Source organism: Mytilus edulis, chromosome 2, assembly GCF_963676685.1.
Source record: "Mytilus edulis chromosome 2, xbMytEdul2.2, whole genome shotgun sequence".
In the NCBI taxonomy this organism is placed as follows: Eukaryota; Metazoa; Mollusca; class Bivalvia; order Mytilida; family Mytilidae; genus Mytilus; species Mytilus edulis.
The window spans coordinates 8,828,241-8,854,678 of NC_092345.1; the positions used below are offsets into that span (position 1 = coordinate 8,828,241).

The 26,438-nt window shown below is 31.9% G+C and overlaps 3 protein-coding genes across 6 annotated transcripts; all 3 read right to left on the reverse strand.

Annotated features, from left to right (window-relative positions):
- LOC139511386 (D-serine dehydratase-like) lies at positions 1-6,506 on the reverse strand. 2 transcript variants are annotated; one of them, XM_071298079.1, is made up of 9 exons: positions 6,394-6,506; positions 5,189-5,360; positions 4,124-4,261; positions 3,564-3,706; positions 2,658-2,838; positions 2,236-2,357; positions 1,544-1,733; positions 906-1,014; positions 1-187 (listed from the first exon to the last, which is right to left on the reverse strand). In XM_071298079.1, exons 2-9 carry the CDS (start codon positions 5,344-5,346, stop codon positions 98-100), a joined length of 1,131 nt encoding a protein of 376 aa, XP_071154180.1. In that variant the 5' UTR covers positions 5,347-5,360; positions 6,394-6,506; the 3' UTR covers positions 1-97. The 2 variants fall into 2 exon arrangements, with proteins under 2 accessions (XP_071154180.1, XP_071154179.1); XM_071298078.1 differs by lacking the exon at positions 6,394-6,506 and adding an exon at positions 5,904-6,001.
- A 4,849-nt stretch (positions 6,507-11,355) lies between these two features.
- On the reverse strand, positions 11,356-12,728 carry LOC139510428 (uncharacterized). Its single transcript, XM_071297011.1, has 2 exons — positions 12,239-12,728; positions 11,356-11,861 (listed from the first exon to the last, which is right to left on the reverse strand). Exons 1-2 carry the CDS (start codon positions 12,726-12,728, stop codon positions 11,356-11,358), a joined length of 996 nt encoding a protein of 331 aa, XP_071153112.1.
- A 3,532-nt stretch (positions 12,729-16,260) lies between these two features.
- LOC139511387 (D-serine dehydratase-like) lies at positions 16,261-26,411 on the reverse strand. Of its 3 annotated transcripts, none has more exons than XM_071298080.1 (9): positions 26,207-26,411; positions 23,788-23,986; positions 23,254-23,391; positions 22,748-22,890; positions 21,110-21,290; positions 20,685-20,806; positions 18,934-19,123; positions 18,182-18,290; positions 16,261-16,578 (listed from the first exon to the last, which is right to left on the reverse strand). In XM_071298080.1, exons 2-9 carry the CDS (start codon positions 23,976-23,978, stop codon positions 16,489-16,491), a joined length of 1,164 nt encoding a protein of 387 aa, XP_071154181.1. In that variant the 5' UTR covers positions 23,979-23,986; positions 26,207-26,411; the 3' UTR covers positions 16,261-16,488. The 3 variants fall into 3 exon arrangements, with proteins under 3 accessions (XP_071154181.1, XP_071154183.1, XP_071154182.1); XM_071298082.1 differs by lacking the exon at positions 26,207-26,411 and adding an exon at positions 25,817-25,836; XM_071298081.1 differs by lacking the exon at positions 26,207-26,411 and adding an exon at positions 25,398-25,533.
- Between the last annotated feature and the right edge of the window lie 27 nt (positions 26,412-26,438).

Genomic DNA, 26,438 nt, shown 5'->3' on the forward strand with positions numbered 1-26,438 from the left:
CAGAAAACAGTGATAGCATGTAATGTGTATATGCAAATTAAACTGAACACTTTATGCTTTTTGAATGAGATGCAGTATTCCACCGAGTCTGTTTAAATCACCATCCTTTAGCTGGTTTCCACATGTCAGTTATCTTGTTCCCAGAATGTACATAGAAAACTGTGTGTTGACAAGCAGTGGCACATGACTAAAACAGATCGAAAACACAGAAAATAAAATATACATACTGCTCACACGCTTTAAACGAGTTAATTTTACATACAGTTTATTGACAGATTTTCGACTAAACGTTACAACAAAAAGATGATAATGGCATCATTCCAGCAGAGTATACATATGGAGTATATATCTTCAAGTTGGTGATATATTCCAGGGCTTTCCAATAATGACTTTTCTTGATAGAGAGTTTCTTACAATAAAGATATATGTTCCTATGTTGTCTTAAGCATATTTCAGTCTTTTTTTCATCGACTGCTACACCAGCGAATGTGTAATATCTTTTGATTTACGCAAATAACGAGGTGGAGCAAGAAAATCTTACTAATCCAGAGCAGCACATGTGTTCATCCCCGGTTTTTTTGTTGGGTTCCTGTTGCTTAATTTTTAGATTGCATAGTTGGAATCCTGTGTTTTTCAGTGGCAGTATTTTACTCCAGTTGTGGCTGAAACGTGTTTATCTGTTAATTAATTTTTGAGATTTGAAAATAAATAAATTGTATAAACACATTGTAATAGGTGATATCTCTTTTGAGTATTTAAGTAAAAGTACTCACACCAAACAACGACAACTTTGTTAGCTGCCATGTCAGCGGTTACATACACAGAACGATTTCCGTGAATATGTAATAACTTTTTTTAAGCATGTCGGTTATTCAGATGTTTTCTATAACTTTGCTGTAACTTACATGCCATGGAAAGATAAACAACTGTGATCCAATAGGATATTTATCATAATTGAGTTTATCGCCGGATTTTGTAGTTACTTTTCCAATTTCTTGTGAAAATCCAATTACTCTGAAATATTGAAAAAATCTTTTTTTCAAGATTTGAATTTGTATGTAATAAATAAGTAAACACATTTTGAGAAGTCTTTTTGAATACTTTACAACAGTTTAAATTAAGCTTGAACAATGGATTTACAACCATCATCGTTATAAATAATGTCAAAATTTTCTATACATGACAGCCTTAAAATATGTAATAATGATTCTTTAGGATTTTCGACTCATGGGACCCAAAAAGTGACATTTTTACAACTTTTATGTCCGCAGAAAAGATATAAGCATAAAGATTTATTCGTGTTTTAAACTGTAAACATTGGATTAAGCAAACAAATATTGATCCCCACGAAATATTACAAGACTGAATAATTTCTCAACACTTATCAATAAGTTATTTTTGAAGCAAAAGAGAAAACGTCTTCAAAGGCTTTTTAGGACAATTGTATTACTATATTTCCGTTGTAAATAATATTACCATTCAGGTACTACGCAATATTCTACAGCACCTGTCAACTGTAATAACACACAGACACTGCCCTTACTTTAAATCAGGATTGTCCACAAAGGTCGAAAATTCATCTGGATGTTCCTTCATTCCGTCATAACTAAGAGCCAAGAATCCACAATCTATCAGGAAGATATTATGGCTTGGTTTATGTCCAATAATTCGTGTTGTCAAACGACAAGCTATGTTATCTTCGCTACAACTACCAATGGTGACCTGTTGCATATCTAAAACAATGATCATAGGTTTAGAACTATAGTCAGGAGAAAACGCGATTTCATGGCATAGGACAATAAACCGAAAAATTCCAAATACATTGTACTCGTATTTACATGGTTGTAGCAGAAAAAAATGTAATTATGAGAATTTAATGCTCCTTTTGGATCTTTATAGGGTTGTAAAAGCATCTGCACTTATATAAGGTGTGCTTCGGTAAACGTTTGAACACCCCAACAAAATATCAAAAAGAAGCATTTAATTCTTGAATAAAATACATATATATAATGTTTAGTACCCCTTTTGAAGATATTGAAAATTTGTGCATTGCATGAGTGATGATACTGGTAAACAATGCTTCCTATCTTAATCTATTAATCAATGTTGTGATTATAGTTATAAAATTAATGTACAATGTGTTTGGTGCATGTTGGCTAAAAAATGTAAATTAGGAAGAAAAAAAAAGAAAAAAAATAACATCAAATATTTAACAAAAAACCTCAAAATACGAACCATAGAAAATGTAATTTCCCGGATGGAATTCAGTCAGTACATTCATACTCTCGTGTGGACGAGAACAACTTGGAGTATTACCAATGGCTAAAGTTCTGCATTCCATATTGTTGTCAGTAAACCTATAACAATTTTGAAATGTAAAAACAAACAAAAATATATATGTATATTATTACGATTTTATAAGGCTTAATGCTATCGTTGATATTGATACTATCCGAGGAGATAGTCAAATTTAGATGTACAACGAATAGAATAATGGAGTTCTCATACTAGTATTAAGTGGAAACTATTCGATCATTTCACAAATGTTATTTTCAAATCATACACAACCGTTATCCTTCCATTTGTTATTACAAAATGCGTTCACCACATCGTCTTATTTTGTAGGGAAAACAGGATGACGAATTTTAATACCATACCTTTTATGTAGAGATGTCAGTAGATCAGTTCCTTCCTTGTTTGCGTTTTCTATTCCTTTCGTCCCTTTTGCTTCATACGTTCTACCATTAAACAAATACAATCCTTGTAAGTCTATATGAGGAGATTCGGAGGCTTCTTTCGCAAGTTTAATAACGTCATCACTATCCCATGGTACACCACCTAACCAAAATAAGAATACGATTCAATTTAGCACGTTGTGGATGTCGTATATTTGATAAGTTTTTTGTAAACACCAAAGATCTTCTATCAAGAAAAAAATAAAAGAGCAACACATATTGAGATAGCACTACTCCTTATTTGAATGTTAAATCTTAAATAAACTTCAAAAGAAAGCCATTCAAGTGAATATGCTTTCAGAAAAAAGTTCGGTTTTCCATAAACGTTTTACTGTAACATAATAAGATATATAAATTTGCTGTACAACCTTTAAATAAATACTTAAATAACTGAGTTAAATATCCTGATATTACAAAGTTTTATTTTCTGGAATCGATGATTTTTTTCTGATTTTTTTGTCAAAACTTATGTTAAAATCTTACACACTTCTTCATTTGAAAGAAAAGTCTCTCAAATAAATATCATTTCTGCAACAAAGTTGCTAATGCACTAAAAGTCTAGACCGATAATTTGCAGCTGTTTGCACAATCTCCGACTCTGAGTTCATAATCTTTCCGTTTTTGCTCCGTAACATTCAACTTAATACGCGAAAAATGGTATCGCAGAGTAAATTTTTAGTTCAGTTTGAAATAGAATGAAACAGGATATATATGAACTCTTTACCGGAGATTGCTTTCAGCAATACAAAAATCAATTTAGACCCTTGACTTCAGTATGAAGATTTTGTTTTGTGTCTCTAAATTAGTTATAAAAGTAAAAAGACTAACTTCTGCCACTACCGTCGTCGATCTCAAGGTAAACAGACCACTTCTTGCCGTTGTCTAACGGACAACTCAACAAAGCATTTAATCCATGAACACTTTCTATCATCACATGGAAAGCTTTTAATCTGTAAGCTAACTGTTTGCATCTGAAACAATGTATTAGTATAAATTTGTTATGTCATATTAAATATTATGAAGCGATATATCATTAATAATCTAAAGAAAAAAAAGATGTGCACAGAATTATACTTATGTAAATAGATAGATTATATTAAACTCAATCAGTTTTACAACAACAAAAAACTCGGTACAGAAATAAAACCACAATGAGGGGCGTTTGACACTTTTACTTGGGAGAATAATTCCATTTTAGTCTACCGCCCTCATTATCCGGCAGTATTATAAGGCAGTAAAAAGAAATATCGTCTTCTACACTTTTGTAATTCCTCTATGTAACGCATGTTTGTTAACCTCTAGAAGTCTTTTTTTATTTAATGGTGTTGTGTTACATATCATTAATGTGTAATCTACATTTCTTAGCTTTTCTGTTGATAAAAACAAACCTTTCAATACGGGTAGCTATCAATGGATGAGCATAGAGAATATCATCAAACCCATTATTAGCATAAAATTCCGCTTCTTCTAAAGTTGACACTTCTATCCTTTTATTTGTACCGTTGGTCATTAAGGTACCGAGCTCGCTGAAATAAAGCATGGTTTATTTTATCTTTAGAACGCAATTTCTATGTTATTTCATTTTGTCATATCCAAAGTCGTATAGTATAGGATTAAACGCATTTTTAAAGGAATTTATTAGTGTATAAACTCGACCAATTAACTCACAAACAAATAAAAGTCCAAAGGACTTTTGGGGATTTTTATGATATGTTTGTGAGTGACTTGGTCCAGTTTATTATAGGATAAAACGCCTGTTTAAAGGAATTTATTGGTGTATAATATCGACCAATTCACTCACAAACAAATAAAAGTCTAAAGCTGCTAGAATGTTGAGGAAAATATTCAGTGATCTAATAAACCGAAAGGAGGAGGTAAATGTTTGGCTACTTTTGCTTTGGAAATTAATAAAAAGACCATCATCAATAACGAATTTTCAAACTCCAAAAATAAGACATTGATTTATGAGCATAATATTATCATTGGGTTGACGTGACGTCAAAAGCAAAACCGATGTCAGGAATATTATAGGGTTATTGCATAAATATTTGGGAATATTGTCCCGAGTAGAATTTTATATTGCACGAGCTTGCGAGTGCAATATATGTTCTACGAGGGACAATATTCACCAATATTCATGCAATAACTCTTTTATTGTATAGCAATATAATATTTAAGGTAAAAATTGGTTGTGGGAAATATTATATTGCTATGCAATAAATCAGCATATTGCATCATATAATTATACTAAATAAAATGTATTTTATTTTAAACGCAAAAATATTTGCATGTCGCGTATTTTCGCTAAAATGAAGATGCTAAATAAATACTACAAAATAATACCATTTCCCTTCAGTCTATGAAACATACGAATATTTTATTCCATATCTTAATTTATAAATGTAGAACGAAAATATTTTGTATGTGTTGCTACTACAGTATTTAATACAAACACAGTTTTATGCGTCTTCATATGTGGACGTAGCTGAACTCCAAGTCTCTGACAAGTATCTACCATATTCTGTGCATTCTTCTTAACTTTGTCAAAGTCTACTAAGAAACTTGGTGTTGGAACATCTGAAATTGTTGCTGGCATTTTCGTATCCTCCATTTTTTCTAAAAAAACTGAATATGTAGATTTGAGAAATCATTAGTTGTTTTCTGTTTCAAGATGTGTAATTCTAAGTCATGAAAATAAAGACATAAGAGATAATCTATTCGTTCAGTTTTGGCTGTGCGGCTTACCTGCAGGAGAACCCTTCCCAAAGTGGGGCGTCCGTTTTGCAGTGCAGGATGTACAAGTACGCAGCAACATCAGTTGAGAATTGGGACGTTAAATACGATGACTCGTGTATATTACCACGCTCCCTGCACGATAAGAACCCTCGCAACAACTCTGTTAGGTGTCAGTGAGTGCTCTGTTGAAGGCAAATTGTCGGTCGCTTTCTAATATAACTTCATTTTCCAGTGGCAGTCAAAAGTTCGCCGACCTTCATCCCGCTTTATGATAATTATTAAGTTATTCTCGTTCTGTAAATGCATGACATATTTGCCACTGGACGTTAAGCAACCAAGAATCAATCAACCTGTATTCAACACAATATCAGTAAGATTTGGTCCATCAAGGATTTGTATAGTTAAAATTAATTTACATGTATATGGGCTTACCTGTCATTAAAGGTTGAATTTATCATTGTAAAATTTACTACCACACATGTACAGCCGGTATGCGTTCACATACATATATTTAAGACACATGTATTAGGTTCCACTTTAGTGGTCAAACAAAGAAGACTGTTTATGTTTACGTGTCTATTGATTTAGGTTTTTAAGTGCTATTTGCTTCTGACTTAATAGAATTTTAAAGTGAGTTACAAAAAAAACATTTATAATATCAAAACCTCTGTTTAATGTTACACCACGACCGTATAAAGGATGATATAATACAACCATAAGAAATACACGTACATTAAAACTGTATTTGTAAACATACACAATGATCGAATACACTTATGTATATAAAACTTGCTAACCACTTCAAGTTCTATCGATGGACATACATAACATAACAAGTATTACCGTTGTAAGTGCATTAATTAACAAAGCCAAATCTATCTATAGATAGAGTATTATGAATTACATATATGGTATAACATACCTGCCTGTGTAGAAGTAGCTCAAGAAACACAGGTCACAGAAAAGTGATAAGAAATTATCAAGTTTACACAGAATATCTGAACGTTATTAAACCTGTTAAACCTAACAAATTTTCTGTCCGTGTCTTTTTATAGTCTCCTTAAACACTAAAGAATGGGTAATATCTGAAAGCAAAGGACATGCACTATTGTCATTCCACAGACACGCCAAATAATAATTTAGGATTTATTACAAAGTTTTAGTTAAGATTGAATTCAAATGCTAGTCGTGGTAGAAGAAATAATATCAGGGGATTCAATGTTATTTCTGAATCTGGATATTTATCGATACATATGAATGTCAGTGTGTAACATGTTGAACTTATGTTTTTAATTGTGAATTTGGATCTGTTATAAGTATTTTCAATCAGACTTGCTGCATTCGATTTGCATTAATCTTTATTGGTCAATGGCGAAAAATTGGGGAACCAAAGCGAAATTACGATTTTCATCTACAAGTTAAAAGATAAGTTATAACAAACAAAATTGATCAATTTATCTGTTCATTTTTAAAATGTATCTTAAAGTCTCCAGTCTATGTCTAACGTTGCTAAGCTTTATTGCTTCGTACTTTATATTCCTTATATCTTTTGCCATATTCCTTAGTATTGAACTAATTGGTATATAGGGTGTTAAATTTGGAGGAGTATTTCAGGAGCGACTGTTTCTTGTAAAATGGCAAGGATATGGAGATAGGGATTGTAAATGGAAACCCCACCGTCATATTCCAAAATATCTTTAACAGGACTATCTTACATCATATTCTTCTGACGAGTGCTCTTCTATTTTTGAGGAAGCCGTCAGGTAAAAAAAAAGCGCGCCATTAGGTATTTTTTTATAACATTTCGACTGACGCTTTACATATACACGTTTGGAATAATCAAATAATCACTAGTAACAAAGCCCAGTTTAATGGACTGAAATAGCGAATTGACTGGGACAAGGTTTACCGGCCCAATGGTGTAAGTGTAGGACTGAAATCGCCTGTTAGAGTACAACCAGTACTTTCTTTTATCAAAAACTTCCTTTCCGTTACTGGTAAGATAGTAAACAAGAAGATTGAAGTCGTGAACCTAAGAATGCTTCATCAACAAGTGTAACATCTGCAGAAACATCCTTTTGTTGGTCTCAACATATCAATTATCCTTATCCCAGAATGTACATAGAAAACAGTGTGTTGACAAGCGGTGGTACATGACTTCAATATAATGTTCATGTGATAATGTAAGAAAATAGATTTTTGCAGCAATATGTTGATGAAGAAATATGTATTTCAGATAATAATATATTTATATATTAGAAGCATCATGATAGTAACGTTCATTCATATAAAAACCAGTAGATTTCCCTTTGACTTCTGACATCATCATATAGTAAAGTCTAGGAGCTTAATTCTATATAAATAAAAGTAAGTAAATTCATTATAGATATGCTATTTCGTACCTCATGGAATTATATATATATATATATGCCATTTCGTACCTAATGGAAGATTTTTAAAATGAATAAAACTTTGAACCTCATGGAAGATTTGTATATTTACCATTTTGTACCTTATATAAATTTTAGCTATAGCTTTAGTAAAAGGTAGGTCACATTTCTGCAAATACCATTGATTTTGATGCTTTTATATAAACTTGCTACTAGCATATTGTTTTAAAAAGGTAGCATTCTGTTTTTTGAAATTGCGACGTGTGCCTTAACATTGAGATATACTTAATTGATTATCGTAATGTGTAGTTGAACCTTATCTATATTTTCTATGCAAGAACATTTTTTTTAATTATACTTTTGAAAAATATGTATAATACACTAAAATAAATATATGTACCAAACGTTTTTGAAATTTAGAAGATTAGATATATCCAGGATAGTTTATGAATCTAATATAATGTTTAAAAACTTTAACTGCAGACTGAATTTAATGTTAACTGGAAGAGAAAAAAAATCCTTCTAGATACTATTATTTGATCATAAACAAGCTTCTGTCCAAGTTTGGTACAAATCCAAAATAGTATAAGAAAGTTATTAAAATTTTAAAAAGTGTAACCGCATAGTGAATGTGTTGTTCTCTGGCAGAAAATCCAAGTCCATTTAAAAGTAAAATACGGAAAAAATGGATTTATTTTTTACCAAATTTCCTTCTAGATACTAGCTTTTGATCATCAACAAGCTTCTGTCCAAGTTTGGTACAAATCCAAAATAATATGAAAAAGTTATTAAATTTTTTTTAAAGTTTAACTACAGAGTGAATGTGTTGTTTTCTTGCAAAAAGTATAAGCCCATTTAAAAGTTAAATAAGGAAAAAATTTCCTTCTGGATACTATCTTATGGTCATAAACAAGCTTCTGTTCAAGTTTGGTACAAATCCAGGATAGTTTAAGAAAGTTATTAAGATTTTAAAAACTTTAACCACAGAGTGAATGTAATGTTTCCCCCGCAGAAAAATAAGTCTATTTTAAGTAAATTACGGAAAAAATGGAATTTTATTTTTACACAATTTACTTCTGGATACTATCTTATGATCATAAACAAGTTTCTGTAAGTAAGTAAGTAAGTATATCATTTATTATAGTGACATGTGTAGTATAGATAATATTACATAATAAGAATACAATAGTTAAATAAATTTACACCCGGCCCGTTGGACATATAAGTCACTTTAAACTTAATGTTCAAATTTTCAATACGCAATGTGATGGTTACTTATAAAGAAGTTCCTTCCTTTTACAGAAAAATAAATTTAAATATTTGGCAGTTTGTCTTTGATGAAGTTTCATTAAATTAGCAAATGTTCTATTGATTCAAATAATAATTGTCTTAAAGTATGGTAAGCTTTACAGTACAACAAGAAATGTTTTTCATCTTCTACAGATCCGTCATCACAGAAAGTGCAAAATTGTTCATCAGAAACCTCATTTCTGAATCGTCCAGTTTCAATGCGTAAAGGTAGAATACCACAGCGAAATTGTGCCATAACAAATCGTTCTTGTTTCTTGATGTTCATTTTGACGTAAAGTCCAGTCTCGTACTTCTGTTTGATAGTAATTATGAAGTTACGCACGATATTGCGTCTCAAATGATAACGTCAAATTTTTACGTTTTACGGCGATTAATGATTATTGGGGATATTTTTTTTTTATTTCGCTTCCAATTTTTGTTTTGAACATCAATATGGATACTTCTTAATGCTTGGTTGTACTAAATATGCATGAAATATTTCCCACTGAAAGTAACGTAAGGAACAAAAAAACAAAATATATCGTATTAATTATTTGGGTAATGCATAAGTCTATATAAAATAGGAAGATATATACGGTATGATGGGTGCCAATGATACAACCCTCTACCAGAGACCAATTGACATAAAACGTAAAAATATGCAATGTTTCCCCATGTAGATCTGAAAAGAAGCAGACATGTATTTTGCTTTAATTAAAAAAGTTTGTCGGTTATTACAAGTTTAACGGGTCTTGCTTATAAAATTCACCTTACTTTCTTTAATAACGGAACAATTAGATTAAGAAATGAAATGATTGTCAGAAAAAAAAGATAATTAAAATGTATATTCATCTCATATGTTTACAAGCTTTGTATGATATGGTGAGGTATATAGCCAAGCTTCAGTCCCAATTTTATTTTCACTTTCATGTTCCATACCTATGAATCATATTGCAGAGAAGAAATTAAAAAAATCCCAGTTTTACGCTTCCAAAATTTGAAAATTTGAAAAAGACGATTTTTTATCCCCTCGTAATACACAACTTTTTCACAACTTAAAAACCGCATCTAAACGAAAAAAAAACAGTCATCGGATTATTTTTATGCTTTGTGGTCTTGTTGATAGTATCTGACAATCAAGAAAATTATATTACATGAGGAAATATATACAGATGATCCACCATAAGTAGCGTCCCGAATCGACAACGTTGAAAACGTATGAAAATCGCCCAGTGGACAAACTTGCAAGACATTTCATTTCTTTGAAAACGAAGTCGTTTTGACTACGCAAATTATCAGAAAAGTATGTAGCTGTTTTGTAGAGTTAAAGTACAATTACGGAAAAGCACTATTTAGTTTTCAACAAATCTAAATTTTCAAAAAATAACGTCGCAAATGACAGTTTATTTGTAAAAAGCGGCGAAATCAGACATTGGACATCTTGCAAGACATTTGAGTGTGAGTGCTGCAAAAATTAGATCTTGATATGGTCTATCTATGTACTTTTGTGAGCATAATTTATAGAAACCAGAAATTTACAAAATTTCACATTGTCTTATATTTTAAAACCTTTGAATTTTGATAACTTAACATTTTCCTAAATCTGACCAAAATGAACACTATTATTTTTTTGCCAAAATAGCGTTGGTCGTTACAGGAACGCATGTTTAGTAATATTGTAATACTTTATAAATAAACTGAGCATATCATTCATTCGAATTTTCGCGGATATAACACTTTTTTGAAGAACACAATGTGTTGTCCTTATTTTAGACTATTGTAAAATATAATAAAACCTTTTTAGTCTTTTCGGAATAGTATTTACCTGTCTAGTCTATGGGTATAAATTACATATAACTTAACTGTTATGATTTTATAGAATAGCTGTTTATTAGTGTGGACTGGTTGAATACACTGCATTGACTCAATAACGTGCGTAACGTCAATGTAAGTCCTTAATTTGTTGGAGTAGTGATTTTTCCAGTCCAATCGTTTTTACAGTATTCCATAATCTTTGTTTTAAAAAGTTCAATGTTGCATAAATTTACATATTCATAGCAACTGTCCATGTCCACTTTGTGAAATATTTCCTTCATCTGAGAGCTCCATTGACCCGATTTATTATAGTTCCAAAGAAAAAGCTGTTTCGTTAGTCTATCATTGTCCAATTTAACAAGCCGATTCCATCTTCTAACCATAGAAATCTACCGTCTTAAAGTTGGTTGTAACCATCCTAGTTCACTATTCAGAGAAACAACTGGTGCAAATCTGTGTAATCCCAAAACATATCTAATAGCACGGTTTTGTACAGCTTCAATTGAGTGGTATGTTTTATATCCCCAAACACCTGCACAATAATCAATGACTGGTACAACACACGACTCGAAAAGGGTTTCAAATGTTTTAAATACAACATCCTTAAAATTGTGAATCTTTGATATCATCCCTCCTAGTGCCCGTCCTCTAGCTTTACCTAATGTTTCGGTGGCAATACTAAAATCCATTTTATCGTTGAAAATAATGCCAAGATATTTGTATTGACTTACATATTGGAAACTGTTTGGTCCAATCTTGAAATTAAAGCTGCTTTGTGGGACACGCTGTTTTCTAAAATGCATGAGATTTGATTTTGAACAGTTAACACTAAGTCTCCATCGTTGGCACCAACTATATAAAACATCTAAGCAACGTTGCATATCATTTTCGTTCTCTGTTAGAATAACAATGTCGTCAGCATATAATAGAAGACTGATTTTCTCATTATCACAAGGTATTCCAGTTTCTAGATCTTTAATTTCAGTAGCTAAATCGTTGACAAATAAAGCAAACAGGCGATAAAAGGCGATAAATTATCCCCTTGGGGGACCCCATTTGAACACTGGAACCAATTTGTACGATGATCATTTACGCAGACACATGATTCTGTGTCAATATATAAGCTAGAAATAGCATTATACATGTTTCCGTTTAATTGCAGTTTGTTTTGTAATAAATTCCTATCTACATAATCAAAGGCTTTTTGCAGATCCTCAAAGGTATCAAATGTTGATTTCCTGTCCCGAATAAGGCAATTAAAAGAAAACACACGATCCTCACATGACCTATCTCTTCTGAAACTGCTTTGTTCATCAACAATTATTCCGTTATCTTCTAAAAATTGTTGCACTCGGTTATTTAAAGTAGAACTGTAACATTTCGCAATTACCGAGAGTAAACTGATCCCTCTGTAGTTAAGTGGAATTCTTGGGTCAATAGCAGAACCTTTCGGAATTGGTCGAATTAGTGCTTTCCTCCATAACGATGGAACTTTTCCTGTGTCGAAACAGAACTGAAATAACACCTGCAATAGTTTAATAATTGGTTCATTTTTAAGCACTTCATTATAAATTCCACCTATTCCAGGAGCTTTTTTCTCTTTCAAATGTAGAACAACTTTTTGTATTTCGTCTATATGAATGTTCTGATTCAGTATATCATTTGGTATATACAACGGGTCAAGCATATTATCTTTCAAAAGTCTTTTATGTCGTAATGCGTTTTCATAAAATTTATCATCGTAATCGTCATTGTTGTTCATGTACAAATTTTAAAATCGGATTCCCATTTGTTTATCACTGTTTTCTCATCGGATGACATAGAACCATCGTCATTAACACATTCCATCGGAATAGCATTCTTCTTCTTATGACCAAGATTTTGTAATTCTGCCCAAAATTTTTTAGGATCTTCTGTATTCAGAGTTTCTATTTGTAAAGTACAATCCTGCTTATATTTCCGTTCATGAAATCGTAAACGCTTATCGAATTTCTTTTGCGCCATAACAAATTTGTCTCGTGTCTCTAGTTTCCCTTTACTGGTTTTTGACTAGAGAATAACTGGCAATAAGTTCAAAATAAGGCGGAAAAAATGAAAAATAGGCAAAAGAAAGAAAAAGAAAAGAATACAGAATAATGGGGTGGTAAAATATAAAGTAGGGAGAGTAATCAATGGACAAAGTGAATAAAGAATAGACAAAAATTGGTCTAGAAAAATAAAGAAATGAAGAAATGAAGTCAGAAATCAATACCCTCCTATAATGAACTCTGGAAAGTTAAAGGCTAGTCCATATGGCTAAATCCAAACATCAAAATGGATGGCAAGATGATTTTGAAGGGTAAATATATTGAAAATTGTATATTTTTTATCAATGATCTGGTGTCGGATAATGATACATTATTCTCATATGAAGAATTTGAGTATAATATCAAGACTAATTTTGTAGAGTTTTATGGTATTTTAAGTGCTATTCCAAATAGATGGAAAAGTAGGATAGAAGGTAGTTCTAAACTTGATAATATTGAAAATAAATTAGTAGATAAAGTTAAAAAAGAAACAAAATCTTGTAAATTTTTCTATAATTTATTTCTGGAGGATAATAAAGTATTATCACTATCTTCCCGTAACAAATGGGAAATAGACTTAAATATACAGATTGAAGATTGGAATGCTATTTATTCCATGCCCTTCATTATAACAAGAAATTTGTTTTTACAAAATTTTCAATTTAAGATTGTTCATAGAATTTTACCATGTAATTCCTTTTTATATAAATGTATATTAAAAGAAACTGAACTTTGTACATTTTGTTCAGAAGTTAGAGAAAATATTTTTCACATTTTTGGGAATGTAATGTAACAAAAAACTTCTGGTTTTCCATTATAGATTGGATTAGAAATTATGACATCTTCTTGCCTTTTAGTGCAAAAGAGGTCATTTTAGGTGTGTCTGAGGATTTTGTCAACAGTAAAACAGTTAATAATATTTTGTTGTTACTTAAATACTATATATACAAATGTAGATGTAAGAGCGTATTGCCCACAAAATATGGTGGGATAGAATATCTAAAGTATTGGATCAAAATAGAAAAATACTCTGTATGTTTCTTAACCCCTAAACAAAAAATAAAATTGGATCAGAAGTGGCAATTGTTAGAAGCAGCATTAAATTAACAAAATCAATTGTAATATTTATATCTTATTATACCATTATGATTTAATTGACCTTACAAGTGTTATTTAACTTTTTATACTTGTGTCTAATACTGTATTATGTAATTTCACATGTTTCATCTTCAAAAATAAAATAATTACAAAAAAAGTTAAATGCTAGTATATAATATGTATGGATTCTTCTCTTCTTTTTTTTAAAATTATTTGATAAGTTTATTGTCATATCAAATATTACTCCCTCGAGTCTGGAACAATTACACTAATCCCAGTATAATAGTCCAAGATCGAGTGTTTTTTTTTTTAAATATTTAAATAAGGGACTATATTACAGTACTTTTAGCTAGTTTATTTCATTTGTGCTCATGACAAATAAAAGTCCGATGTTAAGTTATATATTCGTTGATAATTTATACATAAAGAAAATAAGACGAATAGTTACTCCAGCAAACGACCTATATAGAGGCTATCTGCTGTAAAATACGTGTTTGTGTATCTTTTCTCTTGTGATTATTTGTGTTTGTGTGTCTGTTCTCTTGGAATTGAAGTGTTTCTTTGATTTGTTTGTGTGTCTGTGCGTATGTTAGTAAAGTGTTTGTGTGTCTGTGCGTATGTTAGTAAAGTGTTTGTGAGTCCGTTCTCCTGTAAGATAAGTGTTTCTTTTTCTTGTTCGTGTGTCCAATCTGTAAGTTACGTGTTTCTTTGGCTTGTTTGTGTGTTTGTTCTTCTTTAGGTAATGTTGTTTTCCGTCTTGTTCGTGTGTCCGTTCTACTGTAATTCAAGTGTTTCTATCATGTTTGTGTGTTTGTATTCCTTTAAGTAATGTTGTTTTCCGTCTTGTTCGTGTGTCCGTTCTACTGTAATTCAAGTGTTTCTTTCATGTTGGCGTGTTTGTTCTTTTGATAGAAATAACCTGTTCTAGTGTTTCTGTGTCTTGTATATCTCTAGATTGTCATTTGTAATTTTCTGTTGGGGAAAGTAAAGTTGGTATTGTTGACTTAATACTTACTTATGATATATATCCATTTTCGTTTCATAAGTTTTTGGTTATACCATTACATGTATCAATGTATTATACTAGGATACATTCTATCAAGGGCTATTCGAATGTCATAAATATGCACATTACTTTGGGAAAGTCAAAAACAATATTAACGCTTATTCCATATTTCGGTATGCGTGATATTAATTTCAGGAATAAACTAATCAGATATGCACGTGACAAATAATGCATAAACTGTTCGTTTACAATCATACCAAATGACAAAAAAATAACATAACAACCAAACTCCACTTATGGCACAGGTCCAAATGGTGAAGTACAAATCATCCCTTTGTAAATTTTACGGACGCCATCACGAGTTGGGTGACCGTTTAGAATAACCATTTCAAAGAGGATATCGGATATGTTCTTTATTTCGTAACTATAATATTCTTCTCTTTTCACGAATGTGACATACCGATTTAGACTTATTACCGGATTTGTAATAACGTAAGCAACATGACGGGTGCCACATGTGGTGCAGGGTCTGCTTACCCTTTCGGAGCACCTGGGATCAACCCCAGTTTTTGGTGGGGTTCGTGTTGCGGCTTAGTCTATTGTTGTCTTCTGTACTATTATTTGTCTGTTTGTATTTTTATTTTTAGCCATGGCGTTGTCAGTTTATTTTCCATCTATGAGTTTGACTGTCCCTCTGGTATCTTTCGTCCCTCCTTTGCCGAACGGGCTTCAACGTGATGATTAATGATATAATGCTATAATTGCATGATTTATGATTTGAAATTTCAGTCAGGAATCTGATTTACAGTAGGTGTCGTTTGTTTATGTAATTTATACGCGTTTCTCGTTTTTCGTTATTTATATAGATTAGACCGTTGGTTTTCCCGTTTGAGTGGTTTTAGACTAGTAATTTTGAGGCCCTTTATAGCTTGTTGTTCGGCTCCGTGTTGAAGGCCTAACATTGACCTATTATGGTTTACTTTTATAAATTGTTATTTGGATTGAGAGTTGTCTCATTCGTACTAACACCACATCTTCGTATATCTATGAATGTATTTGATCATTGCCAAAATCAAAACGCTTGCTACTTGACAATGGTATTAACGGTCACTTACAAAACTAACAACGGTATTGCATATTTATTATTCTGGTGTCGTGCTATGTTCATGAACTTTAAACGAATGTAATTTATAAGCCTGATATATGTGTTAGTTTTCCATAGTCTCAATTATATGTCAAATGATTTCCTCATTTTTAATTTTGTATGCTAGAATTTAATGTGTAAAGACATAATGAACTGTACACTTTATGTTTCTTCAATGAGACTTCTGATTCCACTGAGTCAGTTTGTATCACCATCCTTTGGCTGGTTTCCACATGTCAGTTATCTTGTTCCCAGAATGTACATAGAAAACAGTGTGTTGACAAGCAGTGGCACATGACTAAAACAGATTAGAAACACAGAAAATAAAATATACAGATATAAAAATCACATGCGTTTAACGAGTTGTGTATAGACAATAGTTTGTTAGTAGGCTTTCGACTTTACAAGAAAGATATGATAACGGCATCATTCAAATAGCGCATGCATACGAAGTATATATTTTCCAGTTGATAATATACTCAAGCTGGTGTTCCCAATCACGATTTTTTTTATGATAGAGAGTTACTTACAAGAAAGATATATCGTCGCTGGGCTTCTAAATTGTTGAAGTTACAAATTTTTCAATAAAAAAATATCTCACAAACAGGCTTTGAAGATTTTGACAAAATGCATGCTTCCACTTGTATTTTTATCCATCTGATGAGTTAAGCCTTTTTCAACTAATTTTTATAGTTCGTTCTTATGTTGTACTGTTATACCACTGTCCCAGGTTAGGGGGAGGGTTGGGATCCCGCTAACATGTTTAACCCCGCCACATTATTTATGTATGTGCCTGTCGCAAGTCAGGAGCCTGTAATTCAGTGGTTGTAGTTTGTTTATGTGTTACATATTTGTTTTTCGTTTATTTTTTACATAAATAAGGCCGTTAGTTTTCTCGTTTGAATTGTTTTACATTGTCTTATCGGGGCCTTTTATAGCTTACTATGCGGTATGGGCTTCGCTCATTGTTGAAGGCCGTACGGTGACCTATAGTTGTTAATGTCTGTGTCATTTTGGTCTTTTATGGATAGTTGTCTCATTGGCAATGATACCACATCTTCTTTTTTATATATTCCAAAATGTCGTATGTGAACTTGAAAATTTTTGTAAATAGCAGTGAAATAAAAACTTTGACATTTCTGGATTATCCAAGAACTTAAACTATTTTCACAGAAATAAAGAAATGTACATTTTCCCCCCACAGCCTTTCTACAACGATTTTCAAGTTTTCATACAACATTTTGAAAGCAAACTTTGGCAATTTTGTAAAAAGTCTTATTTCACATATTTTGATTGTGGTAACTGTATGCTATTTTGTAATACCAAAGATTTCCTCCCGCCCTGACCATTGGTGTCAAAAAGTATTTTTAGCCAAAAAAACGTCATATACGACATTCTAGAAGCCCAGCGACGATATGTTCTTATTGTCTTAAACATAATCCGGTGCGTTTTTGATCGACTGCGACATCAGCAAATGTGTATTATCTTCGAATAATTTTGATTTACATAAATAACACAAGGATGCTACATGTTGAGCTAAAACTGCTTACCAATCCACATCGCATGCGTTCATCTCCGTATTTTTGTGGTGTTCGTTTTGCTTAATCTTCAACATTGCACAGTTAGAAAGTGGTTTTCGGTGGCAGCCTTAGGTCAAAATGTGTTCATCAGTTATTTTATCTCAGGAGATTTTTTACGAATTTGTATAAACGTTCTGCTATTTGGGATATCTGTTTTGAGTATTTTAGTAAATTACTGACGTCAAGCAATGACCTTTGTTGGCTGCCGTGTCAGCGGTTACAAACACAGAACGCTCTCCAAGAATAATCAATGACTTTTTAAGTATGTGGGTAATTCAGATGTGTGATTTATGCGTTCTTTATAACTTCGCTGGAACTTACATGCCATGGAATGATAAACAACTGTGATCCAATAGGATATTTATCATAATTAAGTTTGTCTCCGGATTTTGTAGTTACTTTGCCAATCTCTTGTGAAAACCCAATAACTCTGAAATATTGAAAAAAATCTGTTTTTCAAGATTTGAATACCTATATAATAAACAAGTAAAAATAATTTGAAAAGTAATCTTAAGAAGCTTGAACCTTAATTTACAACCATCATTGTAATAAACAATATCCACAATTTCTATAGGACACGACAACTCAAAAATACAATGAAGTAGAAAAAAACCAGAAGGATGCTCTTTGATACGATACTATTAGATTTTCGAATTCATGGGACCCAAAAAAAAGTGACCTTTTCATAACTTCTATGTCTGCTAAATTTCAGTAGAGAAAATATATATGATGAAAGATTTTATTCGTGTTAACTGTTAATGGGATAGAGCAAGCCAAATATTGATCCCCACCGAATATTTCAAGACTATAATTTTCACAACAACAGAATAGCTGCTACTATTATCAAAAAGTCATTTAAGCAAAATATAAAATGCCTTTCAAGTTTTTTTGGGACAAAATCTTTTACTATTTACGTTGTAAACAACATAGAAATAAGATGTGGTATGAGTACTAATGAGACAACTCTCCATCCAAGTCACAATTTATTGAAGTAAACCATTATAGGTAATATCACTATGAAGGTACTAGTCAAGATGCTATAGCACCTATAATAACGCAAAAACAATGCTTACTTCAAATCAGGATTGTCCACAAAAGTCGAAAATTCATTTGGATATTCATTCATTCCGTCATAACTAAGAGCCAAGAATCCACAATCTATCAGGAAAATATTATGGCTTGGTTTATGTCCAATAATTCGTGTGGTCAAACGACATGCTATGTCATCTATGTCACAACTACCAATGGTGACTTGTTGCATATCTAAAACAATGACTATATTGATAACTTGTTTGCAAAGATTCTATAATTTATGTACGCCAGTCACATTTACATGATAAATACATTGAGGTAAATGAGGAATAATAAAAAAAAAAAAGACTTTCATATCAATAACCATAGTAATATACTATTAGATTGCATAGGAAAACAATCCGGAACATTCCTTTTTCTCGTAATTTCATTCTTGTAGCATAAAAAGTAATTATGAGAATTGAATGCTCCTTTTGGCACTTTATTGTGTTGAAAAAGCATCCACACTTATATAAGATGTGCTTCGATAAACGCTTGAAACACCCCAATATAATATAAAAAAAACTTTCAATTCTTCAATGAAATAAATATAAGGTTTTTGTACCGTTTGGAATGTATTGAAAATTTCTGTATTGCGTGAGAATACCGGTAAACAATGTTTCGTATCTTAATCCTTCAATCAATGTTGTGATTGTAGCTATAACATTGATGTATTTATATATAGGAAGATGGGGTATGAGTGCAAATGAGACAACTCTCCATCCAAGTCACAATTTATAAAAGAATAAAATTGAGAATGGGAATGGGGAACGTGTCAAAGAGACAACAACCCGACCAAATAAAAAACAACAGCAGAGGGTCACCAACAGGTCTTCAATGTAGCGAGAAATTCCCGCACCCGGAGGCGTCCTTCAGCTGGCCCCTAAACAAATATATACTAGTCCAGTGATAATGAACGCCATACTAATTTCCAAATTGTACACAAGAAACTAAAATTAAAATAATACAAGACTAACAAAGGCCAGAGGCTCCTGACTTGGGACAGGCGCAAAAATGCGGCGGGGTTAAACATGTTTGTAAGAAAAACATTATAGGTCAAGGTACGGCCTTCAACACGGAGCCTTGGCTCACACCGAACAGAAAGCTATAAAGGGCCTAAAAAATCACTAATGTAAAACCATTCAAACGGGAAAACCAATGGTATCATCTATATAAAAACAACAACAAATGGAAGTTTTTAACGAACTTGACTGGCTATACAGCCCTTGCACGGTCGGGATATAAAAATGAGAAATGAGAAACACTTATGAACCACATAAACAGACAACAACCACTGAACATCAGATTCCTGACTAAGGACAGGTGTAAACAATTACAGCGGGATTAAACGTTTTAATGGTACCAACCCGTCTCCCTTATCTGAAACAATAGTGTAACATCACAACATAGAAAAACACACTATAAGATATCAATTGGAAGGCTTAACTCAATCAAAAAACGAAGTTACACAAATTAACACACAATGAACGAATAAATTTGATCTGTGATACAATGCAAATAAATATTAATAGAAATAAGGGATGGATAATTAATGTAAAAAGTTAATGAATAGGTTTAAACTACGGAAAAATTATAAAACCGCTGTGAAATGTTAAACAATTTATAGAAAAAACATCAACATTGAAAAAAAAAAACGTCATTTGTCTGCATGTTCGCTGAAAAATGTAAATTAAATTAAGAAACTAAAAAATAAAAAAAATACAATTAACAATTAAAACTTTAAAATACGAACCATAGAATATGTAATTTCCAGGATGGAATTCCGTCAGAACATTCATACCCTCGTGTGGACGTGAACAACTGGGTGTATTACCAATGGCTAAAGTTCGGCATTCGATATTGTTGTCAGTAAATCTATAACAAATTTAAAATGCAAAAACAAATAATCATATTTGCAAATTATTACAAATATCGTAATTTTAAGCATTCTATCCCTTGATATCCTTGACATAGATAAGAACCAAGGAGATGAACAAATAATTATGTAAAGAAAAGTTCACAATTTAAAGGGAAACTATTTGATCATTTCACAAATGTTATTTTAAAATCATACACGATATTTATCCGGCCATTTGTTATTACAAAATGCGATGATAGTGTTTATCACATCGTCTTATTATAAAGGGGAAAACAAGATGAAGAATTTTAATGTCATACCTTTTATGCAGAGTTTGTAGTAGATCTGTTCCTTCTTTGTTTGTGTTTTCTATTCCTTTTGAGTCTTTTGCTTCATACGTTCTTCCATTATACAAATACAATCCTTGCAAGTCTATATGAGGAGATTCGGAAGCTTCTTTCGCAAGTTTAATAACGTCATCACTGTCCCATGGTACACCACCTAACCAAAATAAGAATAAAACATTTAAAAAAAATATTTAGCAAGTTAATAAAACGCATATCTTTCTTAGTGTTTGTTTTTAACAGAAACAACAAAAGATCTTTTATTAAGACAGAATAAATAGGACAACAAACATTAAAGACAAAAAGCACCGATAATTTTCCTGACTTGGTGTAAGGCAGACATAAGTGTCCAACTAGTTGTTTTAATAATTTTTCCGTGGCGTATTTGAAAAAAACATTTTTGCTACCAAAAGGAATTGGAACTATTGTGCAAAATTGTATGGTTTTGTGCGGATAATACATGTAACACAAAGATAGAATTTAAAATAAAAACTTTAGAAGATTTTCTTTCAGAAAATGAAAATGTTTCAACATACTCGTTTTCTTGCTACATAAAAAAATTGTAAATTTGATGACCATTCCTTTGAAAGAAATGAAATATCTAAATTATATTCCCCGATTTTATAAAAGTTTAAAATTTTCGATCAACGAAAACGTTTTCTTTGTATTTTTGGTCAAAAATTATGTTATCATGTAATAAAATTGCAAGAATTTCTTCATTTGAATGAGAAGTCGCACACTTAAATTTCATTTCTGCATCAACTTTGCTAATTTCAGTCCATTTGATGATCTAGGCACGTATGCATAAAACCACTAAAGTTAAGATATTCATTCGTAGTACTAAAAGAGGGACGAAAGATATCAGAGGGACAGTCAAACTCATAAATCGAAAATAAACTGACAACGCCATGGCTAAAAATGAAAAAAGGACAAACAGACACACAATAGTACACACGACACAACATAGAAAACTAAAGAATAAACAACACGAACCCCACCAAAAATTAGGGGTGATCTCAGGTGCTCCGGAAGGGTAAGCAGATCCTGCTCCACATGTGGCACCCGTCGTGCTGCTTATGTGATAACAAATCCGGTAAATAGTCTAATTCGGTAGGTCACATTTATGAAAGGGAAGGGTATTGTAGTTACGACGTAAGGAACATATCCGATATCATTTGTGAAACGGTTATTCCATAATGGTCAACCAACTCGTGATGGCGTCCGTAAAATTTACGAAGAGATGATTTCAACTTCACCATTTGGAACTCTTGATTTAATAGCTTCCTTGTGAGCAACAACCCTCTATCAAGAAAATCATGATATGAAATGCAAGCACGGGAAAACGTATCAATTGGGAGATATATACACCGTATGCAGGTGCTGCTGGAATGTTGCTACTCAGAAATGGAAAGTTCACAATTCATTTATTGTAGGACATGTAGATCAATCTTAACTTAAGTAGTTTTATGCATACGGGCCCAGATGATTTGAAGCTGTTTAAGTCGAAAGTTTTTTTTAGACCATATGTACCCCAAGTATGAGTTTACGGACTTTTCTATTTCGAACTGTACTGTGTTTTTTTCCTTCTGTGTTTAAAGTAAACGACATACGTACTTCTTCCACAGCCGTCGTCGATCTCGAGATATACAGACCACTTCTTTCCGTTCTCTAACGGACTACTCAACAAAGCTATCAATCCATGGAAATTTTCTATCATCACATGGAAAGCTTTTAATCTATAAGCTAACTTTTTGCACCTGAAAAGATGCATCGAAAGTTTATAACGTCAGATAAATATTTTGAAGGAATATAATATCAATAATCTTAATTTCTGGATGAATTTGATTTATAATATTTTGATACCTCAAAATTTGTAATGTCTCAGTATAAAACGAAAAACAAACAAAATAAGCATTAGGAACTTTTTAATAATGATTTTGAAATATGTCAATTATTAATATTTTACAAATAATACATCTGCAGAGTACTGAAGAGAAAATAGAAGGTAAAAAATCATTTTACCTCCAATTATTCTTTTTGATTCTATGGTTTTATGTTATCTCAATAGTGTATATCCTATATATTTTTCCCCCTTTAATTTAAGTTAAATATTAACCAACCTTTCAATACGGGCAGCTATTAGTGGATGAGCATATAGAATATCATCAAATCCATTCTTAGCATAGAATTCAGCTTCTTCTAAAGTTGATACTTCTATCGTTCTATTTGTGCCGTTGGTCATTAAGGTACCGAGCTCTCTGAAACAAATCATGGTTTATTTAATATTAAGAAAGGAATTTCTATGTTATTCTTGTTTACTCATAACTTTATAAAGATCTAAATTAGTACATTATAAACATTGCTGCCATCTTTTGTGACATTGTTTTTTTAAAAATCCAACTATGAGTTTTTTGAATTTGGAAAAAGAACACTGGCCTAACAAACCAAAGGAAGGGGAAACATTTTATCTGAAAAGTTAAAGTTTAAACACATAAACACGGAACACAAGGGTTGCCCAAAATGGTTTATTGAGAGCTGATAGATAAACACAAGTTATCCTGCATTTGAATATAAGTTTGATGGCAGTTGTGCTTTATAATAATATTTCATTTTATTTGATGACAGTACAACTGATGAAAAGGAATAATACATACACAGTTTTATGCGTCTTCATATGTGGACGTAGCTGAACTCCAAGTCTCTCACAAGTATCTATCATCTTCTGAGCATTCTTCTTAACTTTGTCATAGTCGACTAGGAAACTTGGTGTCGGAACATCAGAAATTGTTGTTGGCATTTCCTTGCGCTCCAATATTTCTAAAGGAGGAGGTAAGAAAACAGCCATTTTTTAACCTGAAATTGAAACTATGGAATTATTTTTCATGAATGAATCACTTGAATTTATCTGAAAACGTAAATGCAGAAAGGTCACTTGGGTCACTACAACGTTATAAACGTGTCAAAAATTACTGCATCCGAAACAATGTTTTGAGTCCTACCTTTCTATACAAAGCATGTATAAAACAAATACACATGCAAAAAGGTAACGAAAAATACGAAACGGGAATACATGTTTAACAGTTATTTCAGTTATACCAAATTATTGAAGACACTTGTTTTGACATCTGTCTATTTTTAAGGACCTTCTGTATGGTTACCTCTAACGTGTCTATTGGTTATTTTTTGTTTTGATTGTTGTCTAAGGAATGTTAACCTTCTTTTACTTATGTATCCGGATAGCATGATTCTTTTGAGAAAATCACATTATCTCAAGCGTAACTCGAATCTGGGACCTCTGTCTTACCAGGCAGCGCTTTAACCGACTGAATTAAAGAAGTATTTTCTTATCTCAATCGCTTACGGCTGACCAAGTCTCTACATAAATAATGAAGGGAAGCAATCCCGTCAGACTTCTCCCACTTCAAGAATCATCATACTACTATGACTCGCACACACATACCCCAGCTAGAAACCCTCTTTAACGACCGTCGGTTTTTAGTTGGGCGCCAAATTTAAACAGAAAGCATGATTCTCATGAGAATGTCACATTATCTCCATCAAGACTCGAACCCGGGACCTCTGTGCTACAAGACAGCGCTTCAACCGCTTACTGCTGACTAAATATCTACTACTGAAGGGAAGCAATCCTGACATCCGTATAAATCATTTTACCGCTCAAAGCAGGGAATGATCTTTAAAACGTAAAATAACAAAAATACCGAACTCCGACGAAAATTCAAAACGGAAACGAAAAGTCCCAAATCAACTGGCACAATCAAAAGCTTAAATAAATCAAACGAAGGGAACACAACGGTCATACTCCTGACTTGGTACAGGCATTTTCTATATGGAAAATTGTGAATTAAACGTGGTTTTATAGCTAGTTAAACCTCTCGCAGTCGCATAAAAGTTCCATTATATCGACACCAATGTGTTAACAAAAGACCGTCACTTTAGTTGTCGAGACGCTCAGAAACTAAAATGTTATAGACAAAAAACAGTATATGTTATCAGAAAACAGATCAGTTGAATGTTTATCTTCAGACACCGCACGCCTATTCTTATTTATTTTAACGTTTATTTTGAAATTTTGATCTGCACATGAATTAGACTAAGCAGGATAAGAATCAATATGAAAATGCACGTTAATGTATAGAATCCAAACTTTTTTGTATTCAACACAATATATGTAAGATTACTGTCATTTACACAAAGTTGATTTAACAATTAATTTACATGTATGCACACCTATATGCTGACTTACCTGTAATTAAAGGTATCAATTATCAGTGTGAGATTTACAACCACACAGCTGCTATATAAGTATTTGTTCACATATATAACGGCAACAGAAGTATACCGGTGTTCAAAAGTCATAAATCGATTAAGAGAAAGGAATCTATAACTATAACCGAGGGAAACACATCAACTATACATATACATGTATATGTATTTAAGACAAATGAATTACATAACTAAACGGTTGCAAATTTCTTATAGTCAAGGCATGAAGAAGACGGTTTATATCTCTTTTTGTTTGTATTTTGTGTGTGCTATTTGCTGTATGACTGAATGAAATCTAAAAATGGTTTTGAAAACAAACTTGAACTTTCAAGATAAACTTAAATTGATATTTTCCTTATCACTTTACAAAACTTGACACGATCATTCACACATATTTACCAACATCCCCGCTTACTCTGAGTATTTTAATTCGAAACGGTACTGTAGAACATACATTAAAGTCATCTTATAAAGTATATACGCATAAAGATTGTTCGAATACCAAAAATCAGAAACGACCATTAAAAACGTACGTACTAAAAGAAAAATGTACTGTATACATTCACATGCATAATTTTTTAACAATCTATTTTTAACACCCACATATACATGTATACATGTATGTACTAGCTAGTGACCTCAAGTTGTGTCGAGGAACATACACATATTATTGTCGATAATATTAAGATCAATATTATTGTTTTACCGTTGTATGCAATTATAAAAAAAAACCAAGATTTATCAACAAATATAGTACTATGTATTTGATTGGTTATTTGTACAACTTACCTGTCTGTATTGTGGTTTATCAAGAAACACAGGTCAGAGAAAAGTGATAAGAAATTACCAAGTAAACACTTATAAATATCTGAACATATAAAGCTCATACCCAGTCTTCATATACACTATTCAGTGGGTCATATATGAAAGGCCTAATACACTATTGTCCTTCCTCAGGCACATTAAATAATTACTTGAGATTTATTAGCTAGTCTTATTAGGGGAATAAATCACACAGAAA